General features: G+C 45.3%; 1 protein-coding gene across 1 annotated transcript in view; it reads right to left on the reverse strand.

The window, feature by feature from the left end:
- Positions 1-16,950, reverse strand: part of ALOX5 (arachidonate 5-lipoxygenase) — an 835,151-nt gene that overhangs the window by 167,620 nt on the left and 650,581 nt on the right. Inside the window, exon 10 of the mRNA XM_078643116.1 lies at positions 7,240-7,418. Coding sequence (XP_078499242.1) covers positions 7,240-7,418 — 179 coding nt within the window. The remainder of the gene's footprint in view (positions 1-7,239; positions 7,419-16,950) is intronic.

The following is a 16,950-nucleotide window of genomic DNA, read 5'->3' on the forward strand; positions in this document are numbered from 1 at the left end:
AGTAGGCGAGCCATGGAGCCAGGAGTTAGTGGCCACAAGTTAGGAGGCCCAATAGTAGAGTCGCATGTTGGGCAGGGCGATACCCCCGTCATACCATCCCTGAGTCAGTTTATGCAGAGCAATTCGAGGTGCCTAACCATCCCACAGGAGGAGTCGCAAATCACCATCTAGCGTACGGAAAAAGGAGTCAGCAATTGGGAATGGGCAATTTTGAAGGACATACAAAAAACGTGGGAGTGCCAGCATTTTGAAGAGTGCCGCCCTGCCCGGGAGGGACAGGGGCAGCGTACGCCAGTGGGAAACATCGTTGTGGAGCCGCTGAAGTGGGCCCCGTAAGTTGTGATCATAAAAGAGTTTAGGATCTGGAGTCACAAATATACCCAGATATTTGAAGCCGTCCTCGGCTATCGCAATGGTGAATTCTTTCGGGAGAGCGGGTGGAGGACCATGGAGACAGAACAGGGCTGACTTGGATCAATTGATTGAGAAACCAGAGTATTTCCCAAAGTTCCTAATTACATGAAACAGGCTATCGATGGAGGATCTAGGGGAGGAAACATACACCAGGATGTCATCCGCATACAGGGAGATTTTATCAACTGTATCATCGTTCCATCGAGACCTTTAATGGAGGCATCTGTACGGATCCAATGGGCCAGGGATTCCAGCGTGAGCGCAAATAAAAGAGGGGAGAGGGGACATCCCTGTCTTGTACCTCTATGTAGCTTAAATTGTCTGGAGGTATGGGCGTTGACTCGTACCTGGCCCCACAAGTCAGTGTAGAGCACTTTGACCCACTTGATGTAATTCGGGCCAAATCCAAACCGCCTCAGGACCTCGAAGAGATAGGGCCATTCTATGGAGTCGAACGCTAGGGTTGCATAGAGGGACAAAATTGTGGCATCCTCCTGTATGAAGGATTGTCTGCCCAGTACATTATGTAGTCTGCGAAGGTTCAGTGCCGTGTTCCTACCCGGAAGGAATCCAGATTGATCATCTTGCACTAGGGAGGGGAGGACTGTGAGGAGTCTGGACGCTAGGAGTTTGGCCAGAATCTTGACCTCCGAGTTAATGAGAGAAATTGGCCTATATGAGCCACAGTCAGTGGTTGGCTTGTTGGGTTTATGGATGACTGCTATTGAGGCTAGGCGCTGGTCTAGTGGCAGACTGCCCCGTTCGAGGGTTTCTTCAAACATGGCCTTCAGATTCGGGATCACTTCTTGGGCCATCCCCTTAAGGAATTCTACGGGGACACGATTAGGTCCCATAGCGTTGCCCGAGTTAACAGCAAAGAGGGCGCTCGTAAGCTCCTCAGTTGTAATAGCAGCGTCTAATTCTTCCTTGTCGGAGTCGGAGAGAGTGGGCAAATGCATTTCCTCCAGAAGGAGGCGGGATTCGTCTGCAGAGTAGTATGCTCTAGAGGAGTAAACTTCCTCAAGGTGGTCAGCAAACGCCTCAGCGATGTCCAGAGGGTCCGTAATGCGCGAGGCAACGGGGCAAAGTAGTAACGGAACCCATCTAGAGCCTTGTTCTCGGCGCTCCAGCCAGGCAAGCATTCTACCTGCCCTGTCTCCCAGCTCATAGACCCGATGGCGAGTTTGCAACAGTTTAGCATGAGCCTTCTCCAAGGCCAGTGTCTTGTATTCTGCCTGTTTCAAACGAAGACGAGCGACCATCTCTTCGGACAGGGTAGTAGCAAGGTCAGATTCTAGGGTAAGCAACTCTGATTCTGTCTGAAGCAGCAGTTCGGCCTGTTTGCGTTGGTAGCCCAATTTAAGAACTAGCGCTCTCCCTTTGATAATGGCCTTATACGCCTCCCAGATCATAACAGCCGATTGGACCGAACCAAGGTTTTCGGCAAAATAATATTCAGTGTGTTCTAGCAGACCATCTCTAATGTCAGGAATTTTCATGAGCCATGGGTTGATAACTATGGGGCCCCTGGTTACCTGCCTCTGATAAGTGAGTCGAACCGTGAGAGGAGAGTGATCCGAGATGCCTCGGGGGGAGTCCCTTTGGGTCGCGAAAAAGGCCCATGTCCGACGTGTGGCAAAATAGATAGTCAATACGGGACATACTATTATGGGCGTTGGAATAATGCGTGTAATAGGGAGTGTCAGGGTAAGAAGCCCGCCAAAGGTCCTCCAACCCCATCGCTTGAGCAAAGTCTCTAAGGTCCGAACTCTGTTTATGGGAGCCCCGTTGGGGGTGTCTATCAACAGTGTCATCCATAGTCATATTAAAGTCTCCGCCGATAAGTAGTGTGCCCTGTGGGAGGTCTAACACCAGTCGTTTTAAGGTTGTCAGGGCGTCTTACCCAGTGTTGGCGGGATATAGGCTGAGATTATGTTTAGGTGTCGCCCTTCCCATGTGGCCTCAGCCACTGCAATGCGGGCAAGGGGGTCAGCCCACGTCTTTGTGCAGGTAAGTGGAAGGTTCTTCTTAACCAAGATACCGGTGCCGCGAGAGCCAGAGGTGAAACAGGTGTGCACCAATAACTTGTACCCCCCACGGTGGAGCGCCCGACATGTGTTGCCCATTAAGTGAGTCTCCTGGAGGAGCACCAGATCAGGTGCATGGCGTTTGAGGTATTGCAGCACCACTCCTCTCTTGATCGTACTACCAAGACCATTGACATTCCATGTCATGAGGGTAAGTGCCCTAATATGTGATTGTGTCATGGTGGATTGAGTGATAAAAGACGGGGGAGCAGGTCAGCAGCAGGGAGCTGAGCCAATCGGGAATGAGGAGCAATATCCCTAAAAGACAGAATGGCAGCTGAGGCCGGTCGGCGGCGTCGATCATGCCCATCGGAAAGGAGGACTCTGCAAAGTGCAAAAGAACGTAAAAGTAACCATTGAACCTGTAATTCAAGCCTGTGACAGGATCCATGAGACAAATTAGAACGAACAAACAACCCCAAACTCGGAGTCTCCCCCCACCATCCCCCCCCCCACCCCGCATCCCTGCCCGTGGACCTGACTTTATCCACTCCCAAACTTGGCAGAGTGCCTGTCACCCTACCAACCATAAACGGGGAGGCTGGTGAGCCTGTGAAACCACTCGCATGAGAGTGTAGGAGTTGAATTGAGCGATAAGCTTCAAGGGTCAAATTAAACTCGGGGTAAGATAAAGCATACCGTATAGAGCATGGGGGCCCAGCGGCGAGCCAGAGCTGTTGAAAATGCAATAAAGAGGGAAGGAAGAAAAGGGGGGGGGGGCTCCCAGATCATTATGTTCTAAGATGGTGATAGATCCCCTGGCAGTCCGTGTTACCTCAGACAATGACCGCCCTGGCCTTTCTCCTTCACCATATTTGCGGGCAACCCAATATTTACTCCTAAATTATGTTTCACGCATCGCCTCCTCCTCATATTCTGACAATTTAGTTCTAAACTTTTGGTGTGCCATCCCTCCATCCCTTCCCAGCATCTGTCTTTCCAGTCCCTTCAGTTCACCCTCCAATTTATGCAGTGTACGTTGAATATCACGCAGTACCCCAAAACTTTTGGCAATACACCACCCCCGAACTGTGACCTTGAAGGCCTCCCACACCATCTCAACGCTATCTACCGTGTCTTTATTACGAGTGAAAAATCCTTTAAGTCTTCCCCTAGTTCCTCGCGAAAGACAGCATCTAGGAGGGCAGCTGGTTGGAGACGCCAGGTGCGCCTAGGACAGTCATAGCCATCGTGACCAGTACAGGACAATGATCAGAATGGGTCCTAGCCAAATGTCTTGCAACGGTCACCCCAAGAGCCAGTTCTCTGGACAAAAAACAGTAATCAAGCCGTGCCCATGTTCCTGTGTAAGAGGTGAAGTGTGTACCCTCCTGGCGCATTGGGTGCAAGTACCTCCAACTGTCCACTAGGCCGCCCTCCTCCACAATGCCCTGTAGTGTCTCTCTCATCGTGGGATGATACTGTGCCTGGCCATCTGCTCTATCTAGCGCAGGTGCCACTGCTACATTGAAGTCGCCCCCCCAGATGATGTGTCTAGAGCCTATATTCAGTATCTTCCCCCATATCAGTGTGAAAAACTCTGGAGTGTCTGTATTCGGAGCATAACAATTCACAATGGTAACTGTACCATCTCCCAATCTCCCCCACAGTATCACATAGTGTCCAGCGGCATCCACTGATTGCCCCAGGAGTGTGAAAGGGACTGATCGTTGTATCAATATGGCAGTGCCCCTAGCATAGGAAGAATAATTTGAAAATACTCTGATACCTGCCCATTTGCTAGCAAAAGAGGGATTGGTGTGAGGGGGTATATGCGTCTCCTCTAACAACACCATATTTACTTTATGTCTATCTAAGTAGGCCAGCACCTGTCTACATTTCCGAGCATCCTTAAGTCCTCTTATATTCCAGATAGTACCGTATAAGTGTTTGTAGGTGGTTCACCCATCAGGATTAGGCATGATATACACGACGTACAACCACAAGGTCCTTAATTGCAGCACCATGATGCAATATGTGACGTCCTCAGCAGTGCATTGCGGAGGCACGAGTTATAGTTAGCTGAACTAACTATAATGGCCGAATTTCCCTGGTTTTGTACAAGTGAAAAGTCCAACTAACTATAATGTCCCTGAAACCTTTGTTTTTTTCTGTGAATTTCTATCACCCCTGTCTAGTTATATGTGTCAAAGGTTCAATAGGAAGAGCACTTTTTGTTCTTCTAATAACTTTGCTGCCATTCGCCAAATCTTCAAGAAACTTTTTTTTTTTTTAAAGTTTGTCGACCTCTTTCCTTCCTGGAAAGTTATGGGATGAGCTGTCAAGCAGTGGCAGGCACTTTCTTTGTCATGCATTTGCCATCGGAACAAAAAAAAAAGGATGAACAGAATTACCCCAAATTTAGTAGAAAGCTAGATGTTTATCCAAAAAGCGTGCTTTTTGTGATTTGGTGCAATTTTGTTCAGCTTTTTTGTAGAAATTAAGATTTATAGATATATGTTGCTGTCGGTATCCTGCGAGAAAAAAATGTCAAAATGGACCACACAATGTGATTGGCATCTGCAACATGAAGAGAAATCGTGCATATATTCAAGTTTCAGCCATCCAATTAGATGACCGTTCATTACAGCCACAGCAGTACTGGTCCTGCAGTACCAAATGGCACATGGGAGAAAAAGCTCCATCGGCCAGTCAGAGTGCCCTATTTTTTAAATTTTGGTACCACTGAACTCCAGCAGGACCAACCATCAAGATAAGCCTATTTTTTCACCCTTTCCTGGCTACCCCAATCGCCTCTTTAACAAAAGTTTCTCAAAAACAGCTGAACAGATTGCGACCAAATCACAACAATCACACTTTGAGTAAAGTTCTAACTTTTTGCCAAACTTAGGATACTTCTGTTCAGCTTTTTCTGTACAGACGACAGACGTTTCCTATGAGAATTAACATGGGAAATCAACATTTTTCAGGAAGGATCTTAGGTGGTTGATTATTTTTTGGAAAGTTTCATGCAGATTTATCCAACAGCCATAACTCCCAGCTGGCTCTTTGCCTATCAATAATCCCTTGCCCTCGACTATCCCGGTGGAGTACTGCCCACCTTATTTGGACAGCCCTGCCTACCTGACAGGGGTCTCTGTGCCTTCAGTTCATCCACTACTGTTGAAGAAGCACAAACCACAAAAATGACTACCTAGCTGATGCCATGTTTCTAGGCATACTTGGCTTTAAGTTTTTGTACTAATTAAACAACTTCCTAAAGCAATTGTTTGTTTCAGCATAACAAATAAAATCGATGATCCTGATCTGCAAATTGTTTTCTTGCAGTACATCAGAGCCATTGCTGGTTTCCCTTGCCTGGGACCACCATGCACAGCATGGCAATCTCAGGCATTGAATTCCAGTGATTGCTGCCCTGCCTTAAAGAAAATGGGTGACGACCATTGCAGCTTGGCAGTTCAGCGACAAGAGGCCGCCAAGTCAACTGTTTCCAATGGTGGAGCCAACTGAGATTTCGGTGACAGGAACTTGACAGCAAATCTATCTCTAAATGGATAAGTAAACTGTGAGGCTGCCATTTGCATATCAAAATGACTTACCGCAATGTTAGCAACCTCAGTGTTTTGTTAAATTGTTTGAATGTGGAATGCAACAGTATTTACCGAATGATGATGCAATTATTGGGATGAACCGAAGATTAATGTGTAATGGTGAAAATCTCAAAATGCGCTAACGATTAATGAGTGCTGGTGCAGAACTGAACATACACTAAGATTAGTGACTGGTAGTGAAAATGTGCCCAAGTACCCAGTTCTCGAAGTAATGATGCAAATCTGGTCTCAAATTCAAGATTTCTGAGTGCAAATCTGATCACACATTCAAAATCAATGAGTCCTGGGTGCAAAACTAAACATGCATTAAGGATTACAGGGTGATGGGGTACACTTGAACACACACTAATGGTTACTACTTAATTGGGCAAATCTAAACATACTATTAGGATTAATGAGTGATTTTGTAAATCTGTTCGTGCATTAAAAGAATTACTAAGGAATTTGGTAAATCTGCACATATGCGACAGTGATAATTGCTGACCTGGTCTGCATACTGAGTTAATCGATTTGTGCACTCTCCAATTCATGTATCCATCCATCCAGGCACTCACTATTCATCAATTAATCCTTTTATGAACTTACCCAATAGTTATTCAAGTACTCAGTCACCCACACATTCAAGCATTCATGCACTTAGTCATCCACCCAGCTGTTGACACATTACAAATTTCACTCACTCAACCATCTACACAACCACATACACAAACCTAACACTTAATGAAGAACTACTCTTATTTATAAAGTAGCCAGACCAGTTTAGGTTTGCCAATGAGTAGTAAAGATCTTCTCACACCGATTTTTACTTAGAGGGCTCCAGGGTTATATGACCAAAAACATATCAAATGGTAATTTGATATGTTTCAAAATTAGGTTATTTGGTTTTCTTTCATGCATTTAAAACGTGGTTCAATTTTGAATTCTTTTATTTGCATATTTAGTCACTCTTCCATTAGTTTTGTATAATTTTTGCTTAGGCCAACCCTATGCTTTACATTTTTAGGATCTAAAGAATATTTACTAGGTCTCCAAAGAAATAGCTAAAACATAAGCGTGTGATTCCCAATATATGCAGTTCTTATCCAGACAGAAGATGAACTCAGACTCCTTCAGTACTTTGAGTCATGGTACTGCTTTAGAACATTCTGCAGAAATGAATGTCTTACCTCACAACTGCATCCCAGACTTTTGTGCCATCATCTCTGTAGAAATAGTATGGGACATCTTCTGTGCTGTCCATTCCCTTCATTTTGATTGTTTGTGGAAAAACAACAGAATCATATGTGAGATGCTCCATAGCTCGAAGAAGTAGTTCAACATGGCCCCCGCCACCTGTGGCATTTGCCTGAAAATATAAAGTGAATAATTTGATTAGTAATCCATGTGCACTAAAACAGAGATTCTAGTTCTGATCCTTTCCCCTTGGTGCACATACCAGCAACTGGCGTACACACCAACACATCTGCACATGCAAACAGAGTCTAAGTGTCTCCTTCACAAAGATGCTGTACCTTTTGTGACGCGAAGCCACACACCAATGTATTGCAGGGAATAACGAAAAGTCCAAGCTTATATACAGTTTAGGACCATATCCACCGAAATATATGATTGTCATAATAGTGTTTTGCTTTTTAACCCTCATTTATTGCGTATTTCTTGGCCATTCTGCGGACCCGATTGGATTTTACTATTCAGTGCAAGAGATAAACTTTAACTCATCTACCTTCCTGGAATATACCTGTTTTCCCAACCGTACAAAGCCATAGACAACACATTGGAGACATCCTGCGGGTGTACGGAAACAGTGAAATTTCACAAATTCCTTCAGACTTGGTACAGGCATTAGGCACTACAGGACCAAGAGTGAATGCTTGTAATGTGCTCTAAATAGAAGTAATCATTCAGTCACTCATGCTTGACCAATGTTTTTACATGTGTGAATCTGGCGCGGAGTGTAACCATGAGCTAGAGGGTTGGATGGAAGGATAGATGGGTGAATAGAGCCACAGGGAAAACAAACATTGGCAAAGCCAGTAGGTCTTGCTTTTGGGACCTATTTGCTATGCCAATGGTTTTAGCCATGACGCAGATCATCTCTGATTTCTGTGCCGCATGGATAGAAAAAAAGCTTTAGACATGGATTTTTAATTTTTAATTTAGTTACGGTTCCGAGCTGGACTTGTATCTAAAAAGGAAAAAAAATTGCAAAACAGTTTTTCTTTAAAGTGGTCTGAGGGCAAGCAACACTTGTGGGGGTAGCATCAAAGCAATACTGGGGGTAGGAATGCTGAGGAGGGGAGGGAAGCAACAAAGGGGCCCTGACTGGGCGGTGGAAACAAAATAGTGCAGGGTAGATGTAACACAAGGAAAGTGGATGGGGGAGCAGAAACAACACAAGGTGCGGGTGGGGGTAAGCAACAGGGTGGTGCTGGTGGATCGATCAAACAAAACATTGAGCTGGGCTGCCGAAAGAAGACAACGCATGAGGAATGAGGGACAAGCACGCAGGCAAAATAAAGGAACATGGCGCACTGAGGAGGGGGGGGGGAGAAGCACATGAGGGAGACAGTTAATAAAAACCTCCGCACTCCCATAGAGTGCTTAATGAAAATAAAAAAGTAGCACCTGAAAAAGCAAGCAGCGGAAGGACACAGTAATGCGAAATTGCGCTATGGAAGGAAGGGAACTCAAGAAGATTGAAGTCGACACAAGCAAGCAAATGAGAGTGACAATGAAGCTAACCGATCGTAAATAATGGGTGAGTTCTAAGTCCACTTTAAGCTAACAACATGTCTCGCAACAGACAGCGCATGTGCGGTCAAGAGCTAAAAATGTGTGAACACATATGAAGAAGAGAAAAACCTTAAGGCAGATGGATTACAAAAGGGAGAAAAAAAATGGACACAAAGGAATAATGAAATATAGACAGAACAAAATAAAAAAAAAGGAAGAAATATAGAAAAATGGCAAGCAACTATGCCATCTAAGCCTTTCACCTCCCAGAGTGTGGCTGTTTGGAAAGTGCTTCAGAAATTACATTTAAACTACTACCGTGAAATTGCAAACCTGCACAACTACTTTTTTGAAAGAATGTGTTTGGATGTTGTTACCCATAATGCTTCTACGAGGAGAACTCGAGTGATACAGTTTAGTTGCCTTCCTGCCACCCAAATGGCTCTCTGTAGGCCAGAGGCCTTGAGTCCTCCTGTTTCATAGATGTGTGTGCCACTGCCTTTTGTCAACGATGCATTAACAAGCAGAGCAAATCAAATGATGGCAAACAGGCTAGATGCCTTGTTATTTTTATTTGTAGATTCAATCATAATTAAACAAATTTTTTCAATTATGACAGTAGGAAAGCTTACAGCCTGAACAATCGAGCCCTTCTAGTTGAACAGGAACTGTACCACAAAAGTTACAAGTATTGTCAAAGCCATTAGGTGCGGCCTAGGCATGCTAGAGCAACTGCTTTTAGTTTCTTTTTTTACACAAACGTATGTCACAACAAGAAAAAGAAAATATACCTCCACATAAATGTGGCAGTCCTATGCTTGCAATAAAAAAAAATTAAAAAATCCCCATCACATATAATTCTATAACTTTTATAGAAAATAAAGAAGGAATAAAAAAAACTTCTAACTCGCCCTTAACAGTTAACAGCACTAGCTCAAAAACATCAAATCAAATGCCCGGCCCTTCACCTGGACGCCAGCTCAAACCACAGCAAGAAACTATTCTGCATTATCAAGGAGTTCTCCATCAAAAACACAGTCATCTCCTCACAGGAGCTCGGCAACACCCTTGCCGATAACCAAATTCAGCAGGCTATTCAGCAGCCCCGACCCCCAGGAAAGATCCCGAAATGCATGGAAACATCTCTCGGAGGACACAACTGCCCCCTTCATGGGCTCCATCCACTCATGAGCACCCGAGGATCTGTGCCCCCCACCACATGTACAACCTAGGACAAAGCACCATCAGCAAGGAGCTCAACACAATCATCAGTGCTTCCAGCACATCTGTCTCTTTCCCTGAAAGATGGAACAATGCAGAAATCAAACCGCTCCTCAAAAACACAACCTTAGACCCCAAAGACCAAAAAAACTATCACCCAATCTCCCTACTGCCTTTTCCAGCCAAAATGCTAGAGAAAGCAATAAACCTCCAACTCACTGCCCACCTGGAGAAGAACCACCTAGACCCTCCCAATTTGGATTTAGCCCAAATTGCAGCCCTGAGACCACCCTGTCCTAGACAGGGGAGAGACCGCCACCCTTATCTTCCTCGATCTCTTTGCAGCGTTCAGCACTGTGTTCCACCACACCCTCCTGCTCAGTCCCCACTAAATGGGAATCTAAGGGCAAGCACTTGGGTGTCTTCATTTCTCTAATAAGTTGCCCAAAGCGTTCACGGCCCACCTTTAACCTCTGGAACAAACCACATCATCTGTTTATTTTATTTATTTTACTGATTTGTAGAGCGCATGGCTGCCCGTGAGCGTCCCAGCGCTAAGTGACAAGGACCAGCTGAAGGTGAATCTCACGGGAATAACCATGTTTTGAGTGCTCTGCGGAATGCGAGAAGGTTGGGTTTGGCTCTGAGGTTTGGGGGTAGAGTGTTCCATAATTTGGAAGCATTGTATGAGAACAGTCGACCGCCAGAGCGAGCTTTCTTGATTCTAGGTATAGAGGCTAGATTGCAGTTGGAGGATCGAAGCGTTCTTGTGGTGGTGTAAGGTGAGATGAGGTTTTGTAGTATAGGGGGGGCCTTACCGTGCAGAATTTTGTAGGTAGTGCAGAGAGCCTTGAATTGTATTCTTTCCTGGACGGGGAGCCAGTGTAAGGCACTCAGGGAGGGTTTGGCTGAGCAGCGGCGATGGGTTCCTGTGAGAATGCGGGCTGCGGCGTTTTGTACTGTCTGGAGTTTTGACAGTACTTTTTTGGGGGCCCCCAGGTACAGGGCATTCCCGTAGTCCAGGCGGGACAGCACCAGGCCATGAACTAGGAGTTTGCGGGACTGTGCCGGGAGTAGGGGTAGGATTTTCCTTGCTGACCGTAAGAGGCCGTGGCATATTCCCGCCGTTTTCCTTGCCTGGGCCGAGAAATTAAGGCCTTCGTCTAGCCATATACCCAGGCTCTTAATTTCTTGTTTGGGAGCGGGGGGAGGACCCATGGCGGATGGCCATAGGGATGTGGAGTGGCATTCCACAAGGATCCTCTCTAAGCCCAACCCTATTCAAGACTTACCAGGCCACCCTGGTCAGATCCCACGGCATGAACATAATCTCCTACACTGACGACACCTAGCTCATCCTCTCATGTCATATAGCTCCTGTATATCCTTAGATCGTGTTTAAGTTAGCATAGGTACATTTGAGGTTTAAACGCCATTTTTCTTTCTTGCAACTTCTGCACACGACACTTAATTGTTGACTTAGCTTTCAACCTAGTAGTTTGCCGTGGTGTATGTGAGAATAATATGTTATTGCTCTGATATCAGCTTTGCTTAGTAAACTATGTCTGCACGAAGAGTGCTGAAGTTTCAGGAACAACACGATATGGAATTGTTATGAGGTCTGATCTCCACGCCTTCATAGTCATAACACAAGTGCAGCCTTTGCCAACTCTGGCTTCAGGCGGGATTGATATTGCTTTGCACGAGGCACATAGAACACACTTGATGCGGTGCACATGCAGAGAGAGCTGGTGTATGCTGATGTGATTCCTTCATGCTAGGACACTAAGGTATGGGCCCGCCCTGAAACAACCCAAAGAGACCTTCTTAGCTAATAATATAATATATGTGTTAGGGAGGGTGAGATATAAGTGTTGTTAACTCTTATTCATTACAGTATGTTAACATGCTGTCACCATTCGCTTTTTATGTCTTAGTAACTATGCTGATAATTTTGCTACTGATAATAAGTATACTTGTATTATCTAAGATACTGCGCCTGAGAAGACGGCATTAGTAAATAAACATTTCAAATGCACATGTGTCTTCTTTACTCCATGTTCTGGTTTGTAATGATAATATAACGAAAGAGTGTTCATGAGTCCCACGTACCCTGAGGTACTGTAAGTTCATGTTCTGGTTTGTCTAAACATTGGGAGTTTGATATGTCCAATGAGACACTGTAGCTAGCTCGGTAAGGGGTGAGTTGGTTGCTAAGGTGAGTTTTGGGACACCCTAATTTGCCGAGGTTCCACTCCTCTGTGCACAGTTCTGTGTGAGAACAGAAACCCTGCGACATGGCGCCCAACGGTTTCGGTGGTCTTATATCATGACACTCGAGTAGTTTATCGTTCATACCTTAACCCCTTCACCTCCGTTTCCGGAAAGCGGGGTGTCGGTGAAACCTACCTATTTTTTGAGATAGGTATTATTCAAGCTTGATTCTTTCTTAAACGGTTTCTTTGAATTACTACCCAGTTGTGCTACAAAGTATTCTTTGTGTTTTCTTGTTTCCAGTGTTGTCATGGCGGCGGTGGCCATTGCGCAGCATAGTCGCGTAGCGGTACGCAACCGTCTTCAGGCGTACCAGGTCCCGGTGGATGGGATGGCTGTGATTTTCGTGGTATGTGCAGATCCGGCGTTCCCTTACGAGTTGTTTTACTCTTGGGTTACGTTTCCGGCTGTGGACGCTAATTCTGGTTTGTTCCACTCCTACACCGCCTCGGCTGTCCCGGCTGAGTATACACCGTACAGGGCATTGGAAATACCTATTGATCATTGGCAGCATCGAGTTTGGTTTGATGGCGCCCTCCCCCACTCTTTGTCCGCTGCGAGGTTAGGTCCACTCTCAATTCCAGGTACAAATTGGCCTGCGTTGGGTGGCTTTACCCCGCACCCGAATCACGGCGCTTGTACCCTGCAGGAAATTCGTAGGCTGCATGTTGTTTCCATTTCCGTGATTCGTGCATTAGTGCAATACATCGGTCAGGGAGTTATTGAAACGTGTGTGTCACCTATGAATAATCCCCTTTTTACTGTGATCAAACCTGACGGATCATATCGTTTGGTATTGGATTACCGTCATTTGAACTCGCATTGCCGTAACTGTGCGGTACAGAATACACACGGCTCTGCGCTAGTGGATAGTCTAGTGCGTAAGCGTTTCAAGACAACGCTTGACATATCTAACGGTTTTTATGCACACAGACTGGATAGCTTCAGTTCCCAATGGACAAGTTTTACGTCCGCTGGTGTGCAAAAAAGCTTCCGGCGACTTCCTATGGGCTACAAAAATAGTTCTGGAGTCTTCACCTCAAGAATAGTCACTATATTGGAGAGTATCGATCCAGATGCATGTTCTTATGTGGATGACATTTATCTCACAGACGACGAAATTTGGATGCATCTGTGTCGGGTGAATTCAATAATTTGTAACTTTGCTGATATGGGTTACAAGTTTAATTTTGCAAAATCGCACATTGCAGAACACACAGTGTTGTTCCTCGGCTATGAGCTGAACAATGAAGGTCGAGGATTGGCTCCCCACTTCCTGGAGAAATGCGCACAGTTGCGCGCTCCTACAACACTGAAGAAATTACAGTCTTTACTGGGCTTCTTGAATTTCGGCAGAACTTATGTTCCGGAATATGCCCAGCGTATCAAGCCTTTGTATGCTTTGATACAACCTACTTTTTCAAAATCATGCTGGCTGCCTGAGCATTCGGCCATTTTGCAATCTTTGCAGGCCGATCTGCTCGCTTCTAAATACTTACTGACTCGTGATAACCACACCAACCTGGTAATAAGAATAATTCCTGGGACGGTGGGTTTCACGTACCTCACTTTTAATGAAGGAGACACAGTACCTATTGCTTACAAGTCACACTTGTACACTTCGGCTGAATTGCGATTTCCCACTGTGGAAAAGGTTTTAACTGCTGTACAGATGGCGATTGTTAAAGAACGAGCTCTGTCACAGGGGAAGCGCATGTTAGTGGTAACACCCTGTCCTCATTCAGAGGCAGTCACGAAAGCCAGTGTACCAAATTCGAAGGCTTTGCACCCACGGTGGATTCAATGGGCAGCGTCATTGACGTCCACGGATGTCACGTTTATTTTTGACGCCTCTTTACGGTCGCAAGAGTACTTGCAGTATGAGTTCGTTCATCCTGCTCCTCTGGCTATGCGACCTTTGGAGGACTTCCATTGCATCATTTACACTGATGGGTCGGCGCAGGTTGCGCATGGCTCTAAACATGCCTACGTTTCCGCATGCGCTATTGTGGTTGGTGCTATGTTGAACGATGAATTCATTTCCAGGGAGGTACACACGTTGCCCCTGGGCGATTGCACTGCACAATTAGCTGAGCTTCGTGCTCTTTTACTAGCGTTGGAGTACGCAGATCCAAGTGTTACTACTCTGATTGTAAGTGATTCTTTCTACTGTGTCCAGTCTTACAATGAGAACTTGTTCTTTTGGATTCAAAATGAATTTCATGATTCCAAAGGTAGCACAATAAAACATAAAATGATCTGGGTTCGAGTGGCAGAGCTTAAGGCTATGTTGCCACTCGTTTATGTGATTCATACTCTCGGTCATCAGCGCGTAGGAGTTCACGCTGTTGGCAACTCGCTTGCTGATGAAGCAGCGAAATTAGCAGTATCTACATACTTAGTTGCAGCGGTTACTAGGTCAAAAACCAAGATTGATAGCGACATCTTGGCAGCAGTTGCTGCCTCTGAGAAGGGAAGTAAGCATCCTGCGGGATTCCCTTCGAAGTACAAATACCACTTAAGTCCCGAAAAGGTTCCTTTTGTGACAATTCCTGACGTTGGGGAACGGCTGATTCCCAACTCGGATCGCAGAGCAGACTTGATTACAGCGGCACATGAAGGTGTGGCGTCTGCGCATGCGGGCGTCTCGGCCACTGTAACTCAATTACAACAACGTTTCTGGTGGCGGGGACTGTACAAACAGACGCGTGATTATGTCCTTCTTTGTGACATATGCCAGCAGATTAAACCTTCAACTGCTACGCGTCCGCCACAGACTCAGTTGTACATTTCTAATAAACCACTAGGTTGTGTTTATTTGGATCACTGCGGTCCTTTTTCATCTGATACTGCGTATAAGTACATCTTAGTAGCAGTTGACTCATGCACACGCTTTGTGTGGGTATGGCCACATCGCAGCGCTGATTCACGGACTGTCATTAGAGATTTGCGTATCTTTATAGGGATTTTTGCCTGTGGTACCTTCCATTCGGATCAGGGTCCGGCTTTCGCCTCTAAGGCGTATAAGGATGCCATGACTTCGTTGGGGGTCCAAGTCAAGTTTTCGTCTCCCTACAGACCTGAGGGTAACAGTGTAGTTGAGCGAATGAACCGTGATTTAAAGCAATCTTTGACAGCCCGAGTTATAGGCACTGGCAGAAACTGGCTGGCTCACCTCTATGGCGTGCAGCGTGCTCTTAATAATCTCCCTAGAAGGTCTCTGGGTGGGCGGACCCCATACGAAATGCTCTTTGGCATCAAGATGTACGTCCCTGACCTTGACGGTCTAGACTATGTGGTTCGCGCCACTTCCTTTGACGCAGATGAACATTGCAATGTTTTACAGAATCTACAAAAGACCAGAGACAGTCTTGCAAAGGAACATTTGCCCTCCACGTCAGATGATGCGTTGCAGATCCCGGTAGTTGGCTGGCTACCCCAAGTTGGAGAACTGGTTCGGGAGAAGATCGATAACAAGAAAGAATTTGGTCCTTCCTATCGAGCTCCGGTTCCGGTCCTTGGAGTGAAAGGCACAAGAACTGTCATTTTACCACCACTTCCTGGACGTAAGGAAAACAGGTTTATTTCAATTGACAATGTCAAGATACACAGAGTGGCCGATTCTTCTTAGCATGACACCGGCTGTTTCCTGTCCTTCCATTGTGAGGAATTCAGTTATGCCCACTGCTTCTAATATTGAACCTGAAGTGGCCATCGAATTACCTGCTGTTTCCAGTCCGTTATTAAATAATTTACCCGGAACTAACATTGATGAGATAGACTATACCTACCCCACTGATTTGTCCATGCCTGACCTGCAAGCTCGTTTAGCCACGGAATCCAGATTTTCATTTGACTCTGCTTCCCTTGCCTCGAAGAAACCCTCTCGAATTGCAGTTTATGCTAGCCTGTGTAAAAAACATTTTTTGATACCCCCTTGGACTTACATTTGGCTGGTCCTTTTTTCAGTTTACCTTTTTATGTCAATTGGTTTTGTGTTTTATTTTTTTCGAATTATGAATGGACACTATGTCGAGGAGAGAACTTGCATTACTCATTTAAATGGAACTTTGGCCCCACTTTCCTCTTCACATTCTACACACAGATTAAAAAGAGACTTGACTTTGGTTAACATCACAGCATGGCCTGTCCTTGATGGAATCGTGTGGGATGCAGTTCGGTTTCAGATTCATGGCCCAACGGAAGTCGTTAATGTCCCTAATGTACTTAGAGTGAATATGGGGGATGTAGTGAAACAAAACATTCGTTCTGATGACTGGGATGTCAAAGCTGTAGAAAGTTTATTTTCTGATTTGCAATACTATGCTGCATTTGATGCTGAGGATTTATATTTAGAATCTGCTAATTATGGTGAATTATTCTGTTACCAACATTATGGCAATCACTTCTTACACAAAACATCATCCAGAAGGGATGCTGTTAACTTTACTCAGTGGGAACATTGCCCAGCGCCTCATCAGGGGAGTTCTGAAACATTTCTGAGAAAGTATACTTACTTCACTGACTTTAATCAGTCCAATCCCGAGTCCTTTTATTTTAAGTTTCGAAAAATGCCAATGTCCAAGGTTAGACTTACCGATACTAAATTGTTGTATTCCAAGTCCTTCCTTGATCAATTAGTTACTGGA

This window comes from Lissotriton helveticus, chromosome 5_1 (genome assembly GCF_964261635.1).
Source record: "Lissotriton helveticus chromosome 5_1, aLisHel1.1, whole genome shotgun sequence".
Taxonomy (NCBI): Eukaryota; Metazoa; Chordata; class Amphibia; order Caudata; family Salamandridae; genus Lissotriton; species Lissotriton helveticus.